A 17,007-nucleotide genomic window follows, 5' to 3' on the forward strand; every position below is an offset into this window, starting at 1 on the left:
ATGTTTTCCATCTTAAAAAGAGAGAGGGAGAGAAAAAAGGGAGCTCTAAGAAATTAAATTCTCATCCCTTCCCAGGATCTGGCCCAAATGTCTCCTTTCTTTCTTGGGGCAAGCGGCTGATGTCTCTCTGGTTAACAAACTTCTTCCACAATCTGGGGGACCTGGAGGTGCGGTTGCCAAGTCCTCTTCTCCTGCATGTTGTGCGTCCTTTGCTTTTCGACCCCTTTTGGTTCTCCGCTGTTTTAAAGGCCAGTGGGGAGCAGACCACTGAAGCAGGAAGGGTGCCACCTTGCTGGGCTTTCCGATGCCCGTGAGCGGCCTGTGGTTGGAGGCTGGCTGTCTTTTTAAAGTTATATTGAGCAACAGAGCTGCCTGGATTCCTTCTGGTGGCTGTAATTTCCATTCAGTAATAATAGCAGAGCGTTTCTTTCAGCTGCCGTCTCTCCCGGCCAGGCCTCTTGAGTCTGAAGTCTGGGATTCCTGGGTTGGTTTTTTTTTTTTTCCTTTTCTTTTTTCTTTTTCTTCCCCCCCCCCCGCCCCTCGCAGCTGACGTTCCCATCGCGGCGGCGCACGCCCTGCTTTTCCTCCTCTGGCGTCCAACATCCACACGCACACAGCGTTCCCACTTCGCGAGCGGGAACCTCTCGCTCATGTGCTTGGGCTTGGCCTCCGGCGCTGTTTTTCCTTGCAAACCGCTTTTTGGTGTCTGGCGCGGGGCGCTTGTCCCGGGACCTGTCCAGGAGGCTGGTGCCGCGGGAAGCAATAAAACTGTTGGAGGAAGCAAGCTCGCGCTGTGGGCTCTGCCCCTTGTCGGGAGGGGGGAAAAAGTGGGGAAAGCGGCAGCGTGGGGACACCCTGTGCTCCTTCCTCCTGTCCCAAAGTTAAAGCCGTTTCGTAAAGGCTGGTTTAGTGGCGCGCTTGGGTGCGCTGCAGGGGAGGTAAAATACTAAACAGTTGCAGCCTGCGTGGAGGACTGGACAGCACGTGGGAAGCGAGAGGAGGAGGAGGACGTGGTGGGGAGCAGGACAGCGACCGAGGGGGTTTATCTGGCCTGGCCTGCCGGCGGGCCCAGGAACGCAGCAGGTTTTCACCGCCGAGAGCCGAGGCGGGTTTGCTCCCCGTCGCGTTGCGCGCCGGGTCTCCGCGCTCCGGCAGGTGGCCGCCAACTGGACGCCCCTCTGATGCCAAGCGGGGAGGGAGGTGCTTTTGTGCTTGCTCCCTCCCCCCTAATCACCACCACTTTCTCGTTTGCTGGTGTGGGCCTCCCCGCTCGCTGGGAAGGGAGCGGGGAGGAGAGGAGGCGGCGTTCCCGCCTGCGCTCGCCTTGGCCACCTGTTGTTGCAGATTCCTGCGGCGGCCAGCCATGGCCCTCCAGGAGCAGCCCGGGAGGTTGGGGGGTTTCTGCAAGAAATACCCTCCCCCTGGGGCTTTGATTTTCCTTCGTGTCCAGCTAGTCGTGTTTCAGGCCAGCTGTAAAGGTTGCAAACGAGCTCTTGCTCATGGGCTTCTTCTTAGTGCAGCTCGAGAAGCATCTGATCGTGGCCGCTCCTCGCAGTCTTTGCTTTTGGCACTTCCAGTTTGGCTGTGGACGTAATGCTCCAGAAAATGGCATGTTAGCTGCTTTGCTGCTTCAAAGATGAATCGAAACCGAGTTGAGAATAGCTGGAATGGCATAGTTTCATGCTGTTTTGATTGTAAAGGAAAATACTTGCTCTTCGTCTGAGCTAGGATTATGGTGTAATAGGCATGCAGTTTTAAAGGCCGTTTTACTTGCAAAGGGTGTCTTGCCTAGCTCTGAATGTTTTGCTGTGCTGAAGAGAGAGCCTGTGCCCTCCCTCAAACACACGCAACTTATCAGGACCCCCTGCGTAAGTCACCTTCCAGAAATCCGGTGTGAACCTCAATAAGGTACCCGACTCCCATTGATGGTCTTTGCCAGTAGCCGAGCTTCAGGGAGTGACTGGGTTGTCTTGCTGTCAGTGCTTCTCTTTAGCTTTCTTTGCAGCTGCAAAACCAGAAGTCTTCCTGCCCCTTACCCTTGGGTAAGGCTGCATCTGAAGAGCCCAGCTTATGTCAGAAAACGTCATTCAAAGACACTGTAGATTATAAGCAGTGTTGCCAAGTTAGATACTAGCAACTGGTTAACCGGTTATTTCTTTAAATATCTATTAATAGTCAAGTTAAACTAACGGGGGTTTGGAAAGCCAGGAAACGCATCCTTCAAGCATTTGCTTATGTGATGCCCAGAAACAGCCACTGAAGGTAGTGGTACTATGCGGAAAAGAGGAAGGCAAAATGTTTGGGGTCTGTGTTGACTAGATGGCTACAGCAATGCATGTGTGAGTTTTTCCTCCTGCTTTTTTTTGCCAGGCCGTTCAGGAACCATGGCGATGTGATTCCTAGCCCCAAACTGGCAGGGGGAGAGAGGAGAGTGGATGAAGGCAATGTTGCCTACTAATGGCAATAGTTATTTTGAGAGGTTACAAGACAAATTGCAGGGTGAGGAGTGATCTGCTGTTTTGCACCAGATGTGTGGTGAGGGGCTGTATTGCAATATTGCAGCTCCTGCGTGAGCTGGATGATGTGTTGATGAGGCAGGCAGGTAGCTACGCTGCTGGGGAAGCGCAGGTGAGGGCCACCAGTGTTGCTGAGTTACAGCCATACGACAGAAAAAGGGTTCAGTGGGTTTAGGAGGGGCTGAAGGTCAGCAGGGATCCTCTGAACTTACAGGACAAGCCTCGGGAGCTCAAGTCGTTGCAAACTGTACGTTCATGGTAGCGATGACTCTTGGAGATAATCTTTGTACAGCATGCTGTGCAGGGCGCTGTCAGCGCGCGCTCGATAGACGTGTGGATGCTGTACGTCCGCAGGGAAGGGCAGAGAAGATGAACCTTTAGCTCTTACCAACCACGAGGTCGCTTCCTCACTGGTTTCATACTAGGTGCCCTCCTACCTGAGGTAGCTTCGAAGGAGCTGCCAGGGCCTGGTTTGCGGATGCTCGTGTGTCTTGCTGCGATAGCGTGCCCAGCTGCCTTGCCAAGCGCAGAGATCGGCTCTGCGCTGCGTGCCCAGCCTGCCCGGGAGTTTGCCTTCGTGATGTCCAGCGCTGTGTTTTCGCTGCCTGAAGGTGTGGTTTGCTTATGCCGATGTCAGTGGAGTCTGGTTGCCACCAGCCGCTGTCCTTGCCCTCCGGCTCGTGCCGGCAGCCGTGCAGTGAGCTGGCTCTGCAAGCAGATCTGGGTGGAAAGTTCACCCAGCAGCAAGTCTCTCTCCTCCTAGAGCTGATCCCTTACTTAAATCCCCCCCCCTCCCCTAGTTTGCCCTTTTTGTGAGTCTTCTGGGTTGCCCGGTCTCGTGGCAGACAGCTGGGGATGAGGGCAGGGTTGTCGGGCGAACCAGCAGCTCTGTAACTCTGTTCTTGGCGTTTCGCTCCTGGCTTTCTCTGCTCCCCGGCGTCTCGGGGAGGGGAAGGGAGCTGCGGGCTGATGAGGGGGCGACGGCAGGAAGAACAGGAAAGAGTTGGGCTCTACTTTAACTGCTCCGGCGTACGAGATTTGTACAGAGTCCACGCTCCGTTTTGATGCCAGCAGCATCGTTCGCGGGGCTTTTGGCTGGGAGCGCCCCAGCCCTTTCCCCAGCCGGGGAGACGCGGCTCGTGCCGGGGAAGGGAGGACTCCCTCCCGCGCGGCTGGGTGGTTCGCGCGCCCTGGGTTGCCTCCGCGAAGGTGCTGGAGCGGCCAAGAGGAGCGAGCCGGGCTGGTGCGAGGGGGCGTCCGGTCGCAGGGGGGCCGAGGGGGACCAGCAGCGGGCACCTAGCGCATGAGGAAGAGTTCAGGCGTCTGGATGCTCAAAACGTTTTCAGCAGGGTGGGGGAACCCGCAGCTTGTTGTTGTTCTCCTCAAAGGCCCGACTCAAGCGGAGAAACCCTCGTTTTTCCCTCGTTTCCCCTCTCGCTGGGTTGCCCGGTCCCCGCGCTCTGCCCCGGCTGGCCGCGGGGAGGGAGCGCGCCGCCTCTGCCCCCCTCGTCCCCCGTTCGCTCGGTCTGCCTGAAGAGACCTGAGCGCCGCGGTCGGAGGGTTTTTGGCCTCGCTCTAACTCGGCAGGTCCAAAATAGGAAATCTGTATCCAGCTGTTAATAGCAAGTGATGGAACAGCGCTCCCCGGCGCGCTGATCGTCCCCGGGAGCGGGGCCAGCTGCGAGCAGGGGCGCGCGAGCCGGCGGAGGGGGCGAGAGGTTTTCTGCGTAGTTCTGGGAGTTGTTTGGGGGAGGGAGGGGCGGTGATTTTTTTTCTCTTCTGTTCCCTGACTTTTGCTTTTTAATAATAATTCCTCTCCTGGCTAGTGACTCCCTCTTTTTGGTTGTTTTGGGTTTTTTTTTTTTTATTTTGTTTTGGTTTGTTTTTCTCCCCCAGAGTGCTGTGGCACCGGCGCTCCTTGGGAGGAGTGTAAAATTTCGGACAGGCACGTGATGGCGAATTAAATTTGGACGCTGAAGCTGTTGCTGCCGCTCCCTTTCTGCCCTGTCCTTCTGGATATTGCTGCCCCAATTAAAAGGCACCTTCCCCCTCCCCACTCCCCTGCCCCAAAGCAAGGAGACCGAAAACGGTGGCGATTCTGGGACTAGCTCACGAGCAGATCAGGCAGCCGGGAGCGAGGGGGAGACACTGGGGGCAGCAGTAGCCTCAGGCGAATTTTAACCCCGTGCCTCGTGTCTTGTTTAAGCCACGCTCGGCGTTAAAACTCCAGGTGAGGTTGGAGACTCTCTTTTTCACAGTCCTGCTCCGTGCAAACACGATTCAATTTCTTTGCTTGGAAATGAGTTCAAGCTGCCTTTCACAGAGACCGGACTGTTAAGAATTGGGCCAAAAAAGCAGGGGGGCACTTCTAAGTCTGTCTGGGTTCCAGGCTGATGTTGCAGTGCAATTGCATCTGCAGACTTGTCCTTGACGTCGGTGGGGCGCTGCCCCTCTTCCTATGGGTCTCGCTCTGTCCCAGATCCGGCTAGTGGCACATAACATCCTAGCTGGCCCACCGTGGGCCAAGTAGCGTTGCGTCATCTGAACAGGGGTATGTTGGCTAAGCAACGGTTGAGGATCGGTTTCTCCTAGCTCTAAAAGCAGCTCTTTCACCCTTAGCCTTCTTGGGACTGGCTTGGACAAAGCAGCATTTCCAGGATTTCACCGAGATGAGATTTTCATTGCAGAGGCATGGACGGGGGCTGAGCTGTGAACTTGGATATGTTGTCCAGGCTCTGGAAACCGGCAGCCCTAACCTCTAAAGTGAGTGCCGACCTCGCGTGAGCAACACCGAGTTACTTTAAAGGGCTGATTCTGTGTTTCCCGCTGCTGCTCCTTTCTCACCCCCTTTCCTCGGGAAATATCAGGCATCTTTTAAAGGTGGCCAACTCCTTTATATCATGGGATTAGACTCCACAGCCCAGGAAACCTTCTGCTGAACTTTCCATGGAAAGATTTCTAGGTCCTGTAGTAAACACTAGCGAAAAGCCACCTTCTGCCTTGGCGTAACGCTGCGCCGTGATCCGTGCGGGCACACGCAGCTGGTCCAGGCCCACTTTCTTCCATCACCTGCTTGCGCTGTACTTCTTCAAGCCCTGGTTAGTCTGTGGCTTACCAGTAGGCATGCCAACTGTAACGGGCTTGCAAGCGTAAACCGTAGTGTGTCTGGCCCTGAATCACAGTGAACAAAATGAAAGATCTTTGATCTTAAATATATTTACATATATATATATATGTGCAGATTTTGTTAGTAGAAGTAAATGCATTTTTCTTTTTTGAAGATGAGCCTTTTTACGGTTGAAGACAATCTAATTCTGTGTAGTCCCTTAAAGGAAACTTTGAGGCGGTATGGGTTGGCTGCTCAGTTTTTAAAGGAAGGAGCTGCGTGTCTAGGCACCTAAATGCATTTTGGTTAGCAAGAGCTCTGGACAGTTACGTACTACTCTGCAGATGCAGAATGAAAATGTACTTCAGTTTGCTTGGACCAGTTATTTTACAATCTCAATAGATCCTGGAGTTACGGAGAACCAAGAAAATCGGAGAAATAATTTTTATTCAAACGTTTGAAAAAGAGGAGGTAAAAAAGGCTGAGATGTACTGGTTCTGTTTTGGTTCTAATCACTGTAGATCAACTTCAGTAACAAAAGAAGTGTTAAAATAGTAGTTTGAATGCAAAACATGTTGTCAATACCTTCCTCTAAGTACCCAGGCTGCACAGTATATTTAACAGTATTAAAATATCCTCTTTCTATATTTTTATCATAGAATTCAGTTTCTCTCAAACGAGCAACTTGTCGCAAGTCAAGTGTGCAAATAAAAGAGGAAATGTCATCCTGGTGATGGAGCTCTGCGCTAACTCGAATTAGCTCTTAGGTGATGGCTTTAGTATGAGAGTTGCGTATAGCAAAAGGAAGTGTTAAACTTAGCAGGCAAGCTGTATTGAGTTGTAATTCAGTGTACGTATGTATATGTGTAATTCAGTTGTAACCAACTCCTGAGTATCGTTTACTCTGCAAACTAAAATTGTAATGTGTGTCCTCCTCCTTCACCCACTGTCCCCCTCCAGTTGTTGCTGCGGTGGAGGACCTGTGCCAAATGTGGCTTCTGCCAGACTTAAAACTTCCGACAGTTTAAACCAGTAGCTTCGAGAGCTATGCCGTGTGTTGAGGCATTAAAGAGTACACAAGAAGTCCTTCAACTGGATTTGGGTTCTGCCAGCGGGTAGAAGCTCAGGGCGTATACAGACGTCCGTAGATGTGGTAGTCTGGAGCAGCAGGGAGTGGTCTGGCATGTTCCAGCCTGGGTCTTCTGGATGCTTGGCGTGTGTTACCATCATCCATCCTCATTATGGAAACATGTAGCAGACCTCTTCCCAGCTCTTCCTCCCACCCCCGCATGCACCCTGATATTTGGAAACTAAAGTCTCCTCCTTGCGTGTTTCAGCTAGGAAAAATAGAGAAAATCTGCGTGGCATCTCTGTTTGTGGAAGCTTTTTGGGTAAGGATATGTGTATTCGCACGCATGGGGATATTGTTTTGGGTTTTCTCCGCACCTCCCTTTTGCTTTTTCAACTGAGGTGCCCTTTGCTTCCTTCTTCCTTTCCTCCTCCAGACGAGGGGCCTTTCATCTCCCTGTGCATGCCACATGCCCCCAGGAGAGCTCTCTGTGCCTCAGGATGCTGTAGCTCCATCTGGAAGTCATTAGCAGCCACAGAGCAGCAATGTTTTCCTTAGGAAGGGGAATGGAGGGAGGTGGAGGGGAAAGAAGGGCTTCCCAGTTGTTGTCTTCCAGCATTCCTGCTCTTTTTTCCTTTTTTTTTTTTTCCCCCCCATACGCCCAAGGAATCGCTGTCAGCGCTGCAGGAGCTGGGTGAGTTGAGGGACTTGGAAGTGGGAGGACATTAGGGGCCACTTCCACCGGGCCACCAGACAAAAATACCGTGGAGGCCCTCCCTCTCCGGCCCTTCCCCCTCCCACCTGGGACTTCCCGCTCCCTGCAAATATCTTGCCCTTAAGTCCAAAGGAAGTGTGTTGTGGTCAGGGCGCTTTGCCCTTGCTGGTGGCCGCCTTCCAAGATTGGTCCTGGAGGATGCAGAGGAGTCTCCCTCCCACCTCCCCCTTCCCTGCTGCGGAGGTGACGGCAAGTCCCTGGATTTTCAACCTCTGCAGACCACCAGGCACAGCAGGATTTTTCTTTATCCCTCGGAGGCTTACAAAGCCTTGGATAGGATTCATAGCATATTTCCCCCCCAGGAGCCTGTCTGTCGGGATGAGAAACCAGATGATGTCCCCTACCTTGCCCAGCAGCTCGGCCAGCCCAGGCCCTGCAGCACGCCGCAGAAGCGCCGCTGCGCTCTCCCTGGTTTTAAAGGGCATCCCAAGGGGCAGCCCACACACAGCAGGCAGCCGAGGCTTGGAGTGCTGCCCAGGCTTCCCGCGACGGGTGGTGTGATGCTGGGGCTGTGTGTGTGTGTTTTGGTTTTTGGGGTTTTTTTTTGTTTTTGTTTGGGTTTGTGGGGGTTTTTTGTTTGTTTTTTGAAACATTGCCATGGTGACCTGAGCGGGGGGGAAAGGGTTCCATTAGCTTAACAAGTTAAAGCTGCTGAGGAAGAAACAAAATGGGGGGAGTGGTAGGTGGGAGCAGGAAGGCCTGCTGCTGGGAGCTGTGCAGCCTCTGGTGGACCATGGGGCTGCCTTGCGCAAGACGGAGCAAGCCCAGCGTGGCACAAGAGCAGGGCTGTCCTGCTCTGACCAGCTCCCCGCTCATTTTAGAGGGACCATGCTGTTCTTGTTCCTCTTTTTATTTGTTTAAAAAAAAAAAGTGCGTGTTCTTTCTATTTCTTTTTCTTTTTATTTCTCAGTGAACTCAGCAGGAGCAGGACATGGGTTTTACAACCCTGCAGGCAAACAGCTATGTGGCTGTAATGCTAGAATGAGTAATGACATTGAATACTATCTTCTACTGTCCCTTCCCTGTCCCTGCTTCTTAGCGTCCTGCTTCTTAGCGTCCTGCTCCTTCCTGGCCTAGAAGGAGAGGGCCCTCCAGGGAAGCATTGGGAGCTAAGCTGGCCTCTTTGCTGCTTTTTTTTTTTTTTTTTTTTTTTCCCTAACACCATCCAGAAGGAGGGGCATAATGACTTTGGTCTTTTGGGTGTGAGGTTCAGGGTCTTTTCACATAGCTAAAGCTTTAGGAGGTCTGTTGCTATCAGGGCGAATGCCTTTCTCTTTGTGCAAAAGTACTTGGAAGCTGGACCTGTGCAGCAGCAACAACCTCTATGAAGAGGGAGAGATGGACAAATCTGAGGTTCAGTTGCTGCAGTGATGCAATCTCTAATATGCATTTTTTGTTTTCCATAAGGATACTGTGAGGCCACATCACAATTACTCTGTCTGTTCTTTGAACTATGACAGGACCCTAAATTGCTCTGTAATGAAGAAAATTAAAAAAGCCTGCGTGACCCTCACTCCCAAAGCTTTCTGCTGTACGTCTTGATCTTGAAATGAGATAGGGGACTGTGGGCAAGATTGACACCACCTGTCTCGAGTCTTCCCACGAGTTCCCCAAGTATATGATGTGGGTCTTGTGGCTCATGGTTTTCTTTCATGAGTGGTTTGTTGCGTGTTGAGACTTTAGCAGTCTTGCTTGCCACTGTGTTGTCTGATAGCTGTGCCTTGGGGTAGAGATGACACCGATGGCGTTGTCTGAGGACGCAGAGGTGCGTTGGCATCATGCACATCTATAAATCACTTGTTCACTGTAACTGTTGCTGCAGCTCTGGCACCTGGGGCCACATTTGGAGCTTTGTTTGGAGGGAGCAGGATTACTGTAGGCACTACACTTTGTTTTCCATACCTCCCTGGTTTTACTTTCTGTTTATGATAAACAGTATTTCTTATTTTAAAAAACCTGGAAAAGCTGTCATGCAAATAAACTAGGAAGTGCCATGTGATGGGCAGATGGGGCTTTGCTTGTGCAGAGCCGTGCCAGCTAGAAAAGAGCCCTGAAGAAGCGGGTGCTGCTTCAGTGCCACAAAGAGTTTCCGATCCACCCCAGGATAACAGTGTTGATCCCACCTCTGATGTTTGTATAGCAAGCAGGGTTGGGGTGGAAGAGTCGTGTCTGGCCTTCAGGAAGGTATAGCGTGCTGTTCAGGAGGAGCGCAGCAGGTGTCTTGCTGGCAGTTGTCATCGCTGTCTGCCAGGAATGAAAGCTCAGCTGGCCCTTTTCTGGGAAGAGGGCTGGTTGTTCTCAGATAGGCTGTAACTGCTGTGAAATAGTCCCTCAGCTGCCTGGCACGCAGGCTGGAGAGCCAGGCAGGGCACCAGCCCTTCTGCCTTGAGGGGATGGATGGGCATGGGAAGCGCGCACCGTCCAAAGGGCACGGTTGGAAGTTTGGGTTGTTTTTTGTTCTCTGTTGCAACCTTCGACATGGCATTTCCATAGAGATGCTCCTATCTGTGGTGCCCTCATTGTACAAGACTGTATTGTTGCATTAAATATTTTGTGTTGGCTTTTAAATAAACTCTAGAGAAGAGCCCCACTCTGTTGCCTCCCTGCAGGCAGCAGTGCTCTGCCTGGCTCTGATAAAGGGAGACTCTATAAAGGCTTCTTGTTTGTGCCTCCAAATGAAGCTGGCTTTGATCCCGAAAGCCTTCCAGGCTTTCTATGGGTTTCTGAGTTCAGGCCAGTTGTCACAGCCCTCTCCCCCGCTTGGCTACGCATTCCTGTTTCTCCCACAGAACGACTTCCATCCGCCGGGCTCGGGTCAGGAAACGCCAAGTGGGACGTGGGGTTAGTCGTGCTGGAAACCAGCTCGGCCAGAACTGGAGCTTTTCCGCTGCCCGCTCGGCCAGGCCAGAGCATGGTCTTTGGGGCTCCTCTGTCTTCCTCGCCTGCTCCTTCTCTTCCGATCTCCTGGTTTGTTGTGTTTCTTTCACAGTATGATTTAGCAGGCTTTGTCTTCCCAGAAAATGTTGTGTGTTCCTTCCAGTCGGCAAGCTCGCAAACAGCTACGTTGGGAACAGAGATTTGCTCCCCTGCTTTGACATAACGTTTCCATGAGAGTCTCCCCTGGTCTTTTCCTCCCCTCCTGGGCTACACTTGTGTTTTTGCTGGAGTAGGAGGAAAGCAAAATCAATCTTGATTCTTTCAGGAGAAGAATTTGTCTGGGCAGCTTGGCAAACGTTAAAGTCCTCTTCCCTTCCTTCCTTCATTAAGTCATATTTTTTCAGTGATGTTCACTAATGTTCGGTGTTGGCTCTGGCAAGGAGTTGGCAAAGCACTTGCAGAGAGATAATTAGGATGCTAGGACTTTGGTTGTCAGGGGTCTGGACAGCCTGTCTGGAATGGGATTTCAGCAGATGCTTTTTGTTTTTGCTTTTCTTCTTAAGGCTGCACAAACATCAACAAAAAGCAAGTACAGAGGCATCTAAAAGACTTCTATAGCACAGCAGCTGTCTGTTTCCTCTTAGTCACCTCCCTCAGTTGAGGTTTTTGCTGGGCTTTGTATCTCCCAGTTTTCAGGCAGAAACTTTCCTAGTCCCTTAGCTGTCTTGGTGATCTCCTGGCTACTTGTGCAGTCTTAGAAGTTGTCTTCAACGTTTCTTTTGAAGAATTTGAGAATCAAATCTTCTGTCAATCCATGGAAGTGACCCAGTTGTTGGAGTACCTGCATAATCATGTTGCTCTGTCTCAAGATCTGTTGCATCTACTTGTCACCCCTCTACCAGTATGAACGTTGACTTCTCCAGCCATTGAAGCCCCCTTGTTCCCAGCCCAGCTTTCTGTCCTCTCTCTGCTGGTGTAATGGGAGGAGAACTTGGAACCTGCTGCACTCAGGGGTGATTAAAATTGAGATTCCTGGAGAGATCTCTTGTGATCAAAACTCTTCAGTAGAGCCACCCAGGGCTGTAAGATTCAACATCTTGACCTGTTTTGGGGTTGAAAACTTAAAACCAGCAGCAATGCTGGTAAAAGTCAGAGAGGGAAGAGAGCTGGTTCTTGGGCGTTTGTGATAACAAGCAGACGTTTTTCTGAGAAATCACTGATTATATGCTGTTCTTCTTGAAACAGCAATTATGTAGCTTCTTAAAACTCTTGATCGGTGTCTGAGGAGCTTGGCATTTGTCCAGCAGACAGCCTTCACTTTACAGGATGCGTTAATGCCTTCCCACCACCCCGGCCCTTCAGGGGCCTCCTTTCCCCATGCGGCCAGCTGGCTGCCTGGCTGCACTGGCTTTCGGCCAGCCTGCCACTGCCGGTCCCTTGACAGATGCCTTCTCTCACTGCCTCTCCTTCTCTGGTCAGCAACAGCGGGTTTTTAGCCATTAGGGCAAAATCATCTAAATCCAGTTCAGGCAGGTCCACAAAACTTTCACTGCTGACCTCTCCTTTCCGAGAAACTCTCCCTAAGTTTCTTCAGTTTATTTTTTTCCCCTCTTCATCCACCTCCGAACAAGGCACTTTTTGTCCCTCTTTGCCTTCATGACCAGCTGGTTTCTCCAAGTAAGAGCTCCCAAGCTGCTGTTTGGATTTGTGGACACCACGTGCATCATGATGAAGCCCCTTTGGTAGTCACCAGAAGGTGCAGCTAGTCCCTTTTGCTGACGGTGGCTAGATGGGTGGTGGGAAGATGTCGCTGGCTACAAGTGCCGTCAGGTTTCGTGAAGTGGAAGTTCCTCCTGGGTCACTCTGCTCCATTGTGTCTTCGTTTCCCCTCCATCTGGTTTCCTCCCTCTTGCCAGCAGCTAAATATAGTAGGAGGTATTGTATAAATGCAGTGCTGGTGAGAAGCATTGTCCCCTCGCCCTGGTGTTAGCAGAGTCCCAATGCGAAAAGCTGCTCGCGCAGTATTTCCCTTGCTGCGTTTTGCCAAATGGGCTGCTGCCTTTGTGCTTGCGCTACAGTGTTGAGGTGCTGATGACTTTTGTTTTTAAAAGAGAAGAATTGAAGGAGCAAAAGTTGAACCTTTCCCAAGTTTGACATATCCGTAAGGGTTTTTCAAACAAGTTGAAATTATTATTACATGTCTGTTTTTTTTAGAGGAAAGTTTGCATTGGCTTAACTTTGCTCTCAGTGAAGTCAGTACGGCAGTCATGTCAATGTTGCATGCTCTTTAGACTTTACACTTCAGTTATCAGATGATGGATTAAAAGCTACAAAGATAAGAAATCTTAAACAATAAACATGATAGGCATGTAAAAGCAGTTTTAATCTTGGGCTGTGTTTGTACTTTATTTTAGTTCTATTCCTAAAGGGGAGTTGACTGACTGATAACTACAAAAAACATTTTGACTTGTAGGTAAATAAAACCTTTAATTGAAGGCATGTAGCTCTTAGGAAGATTCACTGAATTGCTATTAAATACAAGATGCTTACTATATGTTTATTCAAATTCTTTTTTTTTTTTCCTCATTGTATTTTGAAAACGGTGATTGCAGTCTTGCCTCATTTTTTAATCGGTTGTTTCCTTTGATTTTTCTGTTGCATGTCAAGTCGCTTTTGAATGTGAAGTAGAATTCACTTACAAAATAGTAGAACCCCGATACTTAAGAACGTTAATTAACTGAAAATACACTACAAGTGTGTGGTGCGGTTTTATTTTTAAAAAAAAAAAAAAAGCAAGCTGTATTTTCAGAAGAGGAAACAAACTGAACTGAGCTACTGGCATTTGGCCACTAAGATTGGTCAGGGACTAGAACTAGCAGATCTGAGCCTCTTGCTAAGTTCTTATTTCCTGATGGAGTAAACTTTCATTCCCTTGGGGTTTTTTTCTTTTGTCTTCCCCAAATGCTCGGTTTCCAAGCTTTGAACTAGTTAACGGAGTAAGTTGACTGAACAGTTCTAACAAGTTGGAAAAAAAAATCTTGTCTGTAGAAGAAGCTATAACAAACAAAAGCTAGATTATATTTAATAAGAAGCTTAAGCCGTGCTTTTCCCTTAGTTTTGTCGCTTATCTGTCTTTAAAACATTTGCAGGAAAAATGTCGGTATGTTATTTAATATAAATAAACCGTATGCCTTATTGTTAATTTAAATAGATATATTAACTGACTGCTTTTATCTCCTCTGCTCAAACATTTAAAATGGTATGCCATGGGAACTGCCGTAGTACAGCATTCAGGACACTGTAAAGCTTTTGTCTTCCTTGCTACACCCTTTTCCTATTATTGATCCAGCTCTGTGGATTTCCTGTGATCTGGGGGGGGAGGATGGGCTTTGGGTGGTAGTTGTTATTAAGTTTCAGTAGGTTCCTTAAAAGCTTGACACAAGTCTTAAATTCCTGGTTTTGGAGGCTTTGAGATCTGAGTTGTGTGTGTTGTGTAGTTTGCATAGGTGCTCTGTTTCAACAGCAGAACGATCGGTCAGGTGTTGGCTTATGCAGAGAGAAGACCTATGAGCAAGTTCACTCCAAAATGAATTTGCTTAAGGTGATAATACTTACCTTAAAGGGAAGGATAATAGGAGTGCCCTAAAGTACAGCCTGAACTTAACTAACAATTGATCGCTTCTGTCAATGACATTTGTGCGTTATCCAAGAACGTTAGTGTTAGCAGAAGAGGACAGGAGCCAAGAAATAGAGCAAGATGTGGTGGTTTTCTCTGCTGGTGGAAGCCCACACTAGGTCCGCAGCCACCTCTGCTTCTGTATCTCTTAGGCCTTAATTATGCACACCTGTAATTAGCTGTCGCAGGGAGCCAGCATGTCTGGCCGGATGCTCGGATGTGTCCACATACAGCTCTGCAGTAACCTGTTTGTTTCTTGCTTCCCCTTGCAGGCATCTACATCCTGATTGCGGTTGGTGCTGTCATGATGTTTGTGGGGTTCCTGGGATGCTACGGTGCTATTCAGGAGTCGCAGTGCCTTCTGGGAACGGTAAGAGGTGCAAAACGTTGCTTGGCACCGCGCTGCCCCTGCGGCGTCTCTGCCCCGTGGCGTGCTGCGATGCCATCCTTGCTGGAGATGGTCGAGGTGAACAGAGCACAGGAGAAAGCGGATGGGAACCGGCTTGTGCCTGCGTTTGGTTGCGAGGGGCGATGCAGAGCTGTTTGGCCGACTGCATCTCTGCCTCCGTGCTGCAGCTCTGGATGAGCTGGTGCATGTGACATAAGCTCCCGCGCATACCTGGCCACCAGACAGAGGTGGAAGCCAGCAGCGTAGCAGGAGAGGCGCGAATAGCAGGTTTCGTGATGATTTCCGCTCTGCGTTGTATACGCACCCCCCGCAGTCACTTTTTCCATGGTCTGGCTGTCTTGTTGAGCGGTCACAAAAACCTCTCTGTCTCTTACTGTCCCCTGCCACTTCCCATGACCCTTCATTGGAAATTGGTCTCTGTTTCCAAGCTACCCGTGGAGGCTCCAGTTCTTTTAAGGAATCATTCAGTTTTGATCTAGTTAAAAAAGGAAGCAGGAAGGCTTTCCTACAATATCTTAGTGAGGATGCCAAGGTAAACCCTGGAGCACCCGTCACCAAGGTGCTGCAGGGCACCCCTGACGGGAGGCAACAGCTTGGGTTCCCCAGCATATGATGGTCTTCACAATTGCACAAACTGTAGCCACGCCAAAAGCCTTTGCCTCGGAGGTGAGGGAGACCCACTCACTTAAAGCAAGTTCCCGCGTGTGGTCCAGCTTTAAACTCGATTCCAGTCTCTTCTGGCTTTCCATAACCACCTCCAGGCAGGGACTGCCAGGCTTGAGGAGAAGTCAGCGAGAAGGGGCGCCCTCGGTGTGGGCTTTGTGCCATCCGCCCCGTGGGTGCTTGCGTTCTGCCGCCCTTGGAACAAGCCTGTTTCTGTGGTTTCTGGGACTTTGGTTTGTTTTTGTTTTTTCCTCCCCCTGCCACCTCCCATAGTGGAGCTGCCTGCAGAACTGCCGCTCCTCAGCGGAGCAGCGCAGGCGTGCAGCAGATGTGTTCACGGGCTCTTCAGGTGTGTCAGTTTTTGGCATGTCGTGCTTGGGAAGGACAGAAATTGGAGAGAAAGGGGGAGGGGGAAAGAGGGTAAATTTAAAAAAAAAAAAAAAAAAAAAAAACATTGGATTTGGGGACAAAGGAATAGAGCTTCTTTCTCTGGCTCTTGTTCTCACCACGTGCAAACTGCTTCCCTTCTAGGTTCTTCTGTTTTCATATCAGCAATAAGAAAGTGGTGTTTCTGAGCAGCTTTTATAAAGCACTTTTGAGCATTAGTGGGTGAAAGCTGCTGCAAGAGTTTGCTGGCGTTACCACTGCTGCTGAGCTGGGAGGAGCCCCTGCACAAATCTGACAGGGGCTGCTGTAGTGAAGGCCTGGCAGCGTTGGGTGTTTTTTTTTTTGTTAACGCAAGTGATTACAGAACCTGAACTACCCTTCATTCCCTCTTGAAGTTGGAAGGAGGATTGGAAGGGCAGATGGTACAACGTACCCGAGGCCCAACAGTGAAACTGGCTGCTTTGGCTAAAATTAGCAGTTGTAGTGCTGTGCGCTACCCGTGTCTGTTCGCACCTCGGCTTGCCAAGAGCAGGCTCGAGACACCTTCTCCTGTCCGCCCTTGCGTTAGGAGGCCAACGCTCCTGCTGTGCATCAAGGACATTTCTAGGCAGTGTACACAACGTGGCGCAGGAAAGCAGCGGCTTTCCGCTGTGACCTTTCGTGCAGGCAGCTGCAGGAGTAAATATTTACAGGGGAATGGGCTTGTTGCAAAGGGGGGAAAACACCAGGACCTTCACAGTAGCCAGTCATCTGCAGAAGCCTATGTGCAAGCTGAGCGGCGAGATCCAGAGCGACGCTCAGCCTGCGACGGGCGGTTTTCATCCTGGGACAGATCCAAATGCCTGGCCAGGAGCACAGCAGTGTTTCTGCCATGTAAAACTGCATCTTGGGTGTGTTGCAACTAACTAGCAAAACTAAATCCCTGCAAAATTGTGTCTCCAAATCTGGAATAAACAAGCCATTCTTTGCCAGAGGGTAACCATTGCAAGAGTGTGCCCTAGTGCTTAACCAGGGAATTACACTGGCCTTGCACCCGCTGGGTAAGGGTGACATGCTTCCTTGGAGGGAAGTGGGACCCGGTTCCCCAAAGATGCCCACAGAAAGGCAGGGATATATAGGTGTTTAAACAGGACTTAGTTGCTCTGGGACTAGATAAGGATGTCTAAAGTCCTTTTCTTCCAGGAGGTCTGTAGTCCTGTTCCCATTTTTTTTTGATATCCCTTGCTCTCGCACACCAGAGTCTAGGCTCTGGAGAGCTAGAAGTAAGGCCACACAAAGCCAGCTTGCAGCATAGTCCTGGAAACTCCCATTTCCTCTGTTGTTGAAGAAAATGTCCTGAGTGTGCCTGAAGCACAGGAGCCAGGGGCTATCGTCCTGCCCCGTATCATGTTCTTATGTCTTCCCCAGACCGTATCCACCTCTTTTGTTTCTTTACTTCTGTGGCAACTTGGGAGTTTTCCCAAAAAGAAATCATTGAAGGTGACGTTTAGTCCGTGTTACCTCAGTGACATATGTGGAGCTCACCTGTC

At 50.2% G+C, this 17,007-nt stretch overlaps 1 protein-coding gene across 2 annotated transcripts in view; it reads left to right on the plus strand.

The window, feature by feature from the left end:
- Window positions 1–17,007, plus strand: part of CD81 (CD81 molecule) — a 53,162-nt gene that overhangs the window by 27,008 nt on the left and 9,147 nt on the right. For both annotated transcript variants that reach the window (XM_068944825.1, XM_009674437.2), the window contains one exon: window positions 14,292–14,389. In XM_068944825.1, coding sequence (XP_068800926.1) covers window positions 14,292–14,389 — 98 coding nt within the window. The remainder of the gene's footprint in view (window positions 1–14,291; window positions 14,390–17,007) is intronic.

The sequence above is a fragment of the Struthio camelus genome, chromosome 5, assembly GCF_040807025.1.
Source record: "Struthio camelus isolate bStrCam1 chromosome 5, bStrCam1.hap1, whole genome shotgun sequence".
NCBI lineage: Eukaryota > Metazoa > Chordata > Aves > Struthioniformes > Struthionidae > Struthio > Struthio camelus.